Source organism: Cheilinus undulatus, linkage group 5 (assembly GCF_018320785.1).
Source record: "Cheilinus undulatus linkage group 5, ASM1832078v1, whole genome shotgun sequence".
Lineage (NCBI taxonomy): Eukaryota > Metazoa > Chordata > Actinopteri > Labriformes > Labridae > Cheilinus > Cheilinus undulatus.
In genome coordinates, this window is record NC_054869.1 from 2,979,517 (window position 1) to 2,983,882 (window position 4,366).

The following is a 4,366-nucleotide window of genomic DNA, read 5'->3' on the forward strand; positions in this document are numbered from 1 at the left end:
ATTCCCTGTGCTTCTTGTTTACTTATACCATGTTTTAGATTTACTCTCTGTGTTTTATGTTCAGGTGTCCTCCCTGTGTTTTAGTTTCCCTCCTCATTGATTACCTTCACAAGTTTCACCTGTGTCTGATTGTCCACACCTGTCCTCCATTGTTAATCACTCCCTGTGTATATAAGCTCTGTGTCTGTGTCGGTTCATTGTTGATGTCTTCCTCGTGTCAGTTACTCCTCGTGTTTCCCTCGTGCTCCTGTGGATTTTGTTTTGTTTCTTTGATTTTGATTCCAGTGTTTTAGTTGTAAGTAGTTCTTTTGTTTGTTTGTTACATTAAACCAGTTTCTCCTAGTTTATATGCATTTTGGGTCCTTCTCCTTTTGTTTTTGGATTTTGCCTGCCTGAACTCTGTGACATAAATAGTCTCCTTCCTGTTTGCACCATATTACCTGGTCGTCTTGGTGTCCATTGATTAGAGGTTTGTCAACTTTTAAACAATGTTGAACACATTTTACTCTTTACTGAAAGTTAACATTTGTATTTGTATCTTTTGTAGTGGTTTAAAGCGGGTTCGAGGACATCTGGTTAAATGTACCTGTGCAGGTATGAGCGGCTGCATGTTTGTTGGCAGGAAGTGTCTGAAACAATTACATGTTAATCATATTTTTATGACAGTGTAATGATTCTTGTTTTTATATTACAGACACGACCAGCTGCTGTTTTGTCCTTAGGTTTTGTTTTGTTTTGTTTTCTGTTTTGTAGCATTTTATTGAATTGTTGTATTTAAAATAGTCTTTTATCTCGAACCAACTGGTTTTATACACTTTTAACCATTTCTTTTGTGTAACTCTTTCTTTTTTGTCCCCTACAGTGCAGTGGTTGCTGGCTAGCGGTGGAGGCTAGGCTCTCAAGGTGGTTCCTTGTGTAGTGTAGTCTGGCCAAAGGGTCAAGGAAGGTGGTAGGAAGGTGACAGCAGACTTCTTTTCCCCAGCAGTGAGCTTTTTATTTACAGTGTTTAAATTAACATGCGTTAACTAGTGATGTTACCTACTGTGCCGATGCTTCAAAGTGTGTGTTGAATAATCCAGGAAGTGTTTCCACGAAGCGCGTACCGAGGCTTGTATTGTTTCAGGGCGGGTGACGTCATTGGTGACATCCGAAGCCTCACTGCCCGGCTGTACCACGTGACTGGTTCGGGAAGTGGTTCAGATTTTGGCGCGAGGTTTGACAGCCGTATAAACCCCATAGGTTCCATTCAAAATGTGGGGTTGTGTTAGTGGACATTTGTGGTCCGTTGAGAGTTTGGAGATTTTGGACAGTTTTGATAGCGTGGAGAGTGAGACAGTTAGGAGAGTTTGGAGAGTTAGGAGAGTTGCTAGGATGGAGCCAGCAAGGAAGAGGAGGACTTCCCCTGGGTGGGGACACTTTGATTTGATTACTCCCGATAAGGTAAGCTAATTCTAACATTATTACAAATGCATTAAGTTTGCTTATCAAGAACGGTATTTTTCACTGTTTCTTTTATTCAAAGGTGAGGTGTTTATTGTGTGCCAAGGAGTTGGGATACAACAACACCTTATCCATGCTAAGGCATTACCGTGCCTTGCATGAGAACAAGGAGGGAACTGGAGGCACACCCAGCCAAGGTAAGTCATTACAATATAACAATGATATCACAATTTTATCATGTTAACTTTTGTTTATTCATATGAAAGACAAGTAACAGAAACTATATTTACATATATGTTCTTTTATCCAGCCACCAGAAAACAGGAGCTGGATGAGGCCTTGGTCTCCATGATAGTGAAGGACACCCAGCCCAGCCTGGGTCCCAGGACCCAGGCTGGGACCCAGGCTGGGTCCCAGGACCCAGCCTCTTTCCTTTGGGCTGTAAAGGCTATGGTGCAGGCCAAATACGCCACAGCTAAAGAGAAGGCGAAGGCTAAAGTGCAGAAGGTGGCTGCAGTTAGCCTAATGTCCGACATGTGGACATCCATTAACATGGATGCCTACCTGGCTGTGACTTGTCATTTTGTGGATGACAACACCAGGATTGATTCAGTGCTTTTGGGAGTACTGAAATTTCCTCAATCTCACACTGCGGAGAATTTAGCAGGTGTGAAAGCCTCCCTAATGGAGGAATGGGGAATAACAAATAAGGTAACATGCCTTGTTACTGATGGTGCTGCTAATATGCTTGCCTGTGGATGAGAGCTGAGGCTGCGTCACAATATTTGTGTTGCCACATAATCTGATGGTCAAGAAGGCTCTTGATCAGACTACCGTGCTTAGTGACATCCGGGCCAAGGCAAGGAAGCTGGTTGGCTACTTTAGAAGCAGCGCCACTGCTAAGGTACATTCTTTGACTTATCCCAGTTTTTCAAAATGCTAATATTTTGTTTTGTTAGTGCTGCAGTGATTGAATTAACTTCTAATCTGTATTTTTTTTAAAGGGGAAGCATCTGGGAAAGCCAAAGCTGAAGCTGATTCAGGAAGTGGAGACACGTTGGAATAGCACTTACCAAATGCTCCAACGCTCGGTGGAGCTCAGAGAGCCAGTGGGGGCAGCTTTGGCAAGCCTTCCAACTGATATCCCGATCCTGACCTCGGAGGAGTTTGGCATTGTCAGTGGGTGCCTGACTTTGTTGTCTCCTTTCAATGATGCTATGGTGGAGCTCTCTGCAGAGCAGACTGTTTCAGGCTCGAAGGTTGTGCCACTGCTAAAAATGCTTGAGCAATCGCTACAAGAAGATGTGACAACTACAACAGTTGCAGTGGCAAGAGAAATGGGTGACCACCTCATCAGGATGCTGAGGGAGAGGCTCCACACCCTGCAATCTATGAGCATAATGTCACTTGCGACACTGTTGGATCCCCGGTTCAAGACCATAGGATTTTTTTAGTCCAACAAAGGCAAGTGAAGCAGTTAAACGGCTAACTGCAGAGTGCGCGGCTGTAATAAGGTCAGCAGCCCCTGAACAATGTGATCAGGCAACAACATCACAGGATGTTCAGCCTGTTACCCCAGGTAATTTATTATTTTTGGTTTTAAAGTCAATTTTGATTATTTAAACATTCACTATCATGATCTGTATATTCTTCTCAGGCAACAAACTGTGGTGTCACCTGGACCATACTGTCATGGAGTCTAGGCGCACACAAAATGTTACGGCAGATGCTACCGTTGAGGTCCAGCGGTACATGTCTGAGCAGAACATCGGAAGACTGGAGGACCCTCTTTAATACTGGAACAGGCAGAAGATGATCTATCCAAATGTGTACAGACTTGCTATTGGATACTTGTGCACACCTGCCTCATCGGTGCCCTGTGAAAGGGTCTTTTCAAAAGCTGGGGAAGTTGTGTCTAAGAAGAGAAATGGCCTCAGCCCGAACACCGTGGAAAAACTATTGTTTCTTAATAAAAATGAATAAAACCTCCCCTTTACTGTGCATCATTGTCCTGGTTACACAAGCATATTCATTTTCGTCTTCCAAGTTACACAAGCATACTCACTGTCCCCTGCCTGCTTAAACAATGCCATTTTACAAAAGTGATACAGAACACAAATATTACCCTATACTGCCACTATTATATTATATGACACTACCCATGTTTATTATGATACATGTATATGATAAAGCAGTCATTATAAAGTCACTTGAAAATACAATATATTGATTTGAACAAATTATATTCATACAGTTTTTTCATCAGTAATTTCCAACAGCTGTTACTGACATATACTACAGTGTATCACAGATTACATAGCTAAGGTCACAGCTGCCTGTTTTACACACTTTGGCCTGCAGGTGGTTTCGTGTGCCCATGAAGCCTCGAGAAATGAACCCTTTTCTGAACCAATTGGCTGGAAAGCTTCAATGCTTCATGAAGCTTCATCTCACCATCACTAGCATTAACTTATCAAAAAACAACCAAAATTGAAGGAAAATCAAGTCAAACTAAACTAAATCATAACTAAATTAAAGTAAGGCACGTGTTAGAGGCAGCACGGCCTCCCTGTCTCTCCCCCTGCAAATGCAAACTCTCCTGGCTTTATAGGCTGCTCAATTACAAGAGTGGCTGCAGCTGATAGAGAACTACTTCCCAAGGGTGGAAACCCACGTTTCTCTTCATACAAAGAAATGAATCTAACTCTGAAATTAACCTTAACTCATATACACAACTAAATGGCTTTTGAATAATCAAATGATATAAATCTAATTGCTAAAAGAAACATTACAAGTTTCAAAAGAAAACACGAATCAAAAGGAAAATCCCCACAGTTGGTACAGCCCAGGGATGTCTCTGATGACATCACCAACTCTATATATAGGCAGGAAGTGCTGGGCCGGCCCTCTTTAGCTGCCAGACCTC

General features: G+C 42.4%; 1 protein-coding gene across 1 annotated transcript; it reads left to right on the plus strand.

Annotated features, from left to right (window-relative positions):
* The first annotated feature begins 233 nt into the window (after positions 1-233).
* LOC121510145 lies at positions 234-3,385 on the plus strand. Its single transcript, XM_041788079.1, has 7 exons — positions 234-469; positions 548-594; positions 863-1,440; positions 1,523-1,637; positions 1,751-2,344; positions 2,445-3,019; positions 3,098-3,385. The coding sequence occupies exons 3-5, from the start codon at positions 1,252-1,254 to the stop codon at positions 2,200-2,202; spliced, it is 756 nt and encodes a 251-aa protein (XP_041644013.1). The 5' UTR covers positions 234-469; positions 548-594; positions 863-1,251; the 3' UTR covers positions 2,203-2,344; positions 2,445-3,019; positions 3,098-3,385.
* The last annotated feature ends 981 nt before the right edge of the window (positions 3,386-4,366 follow it).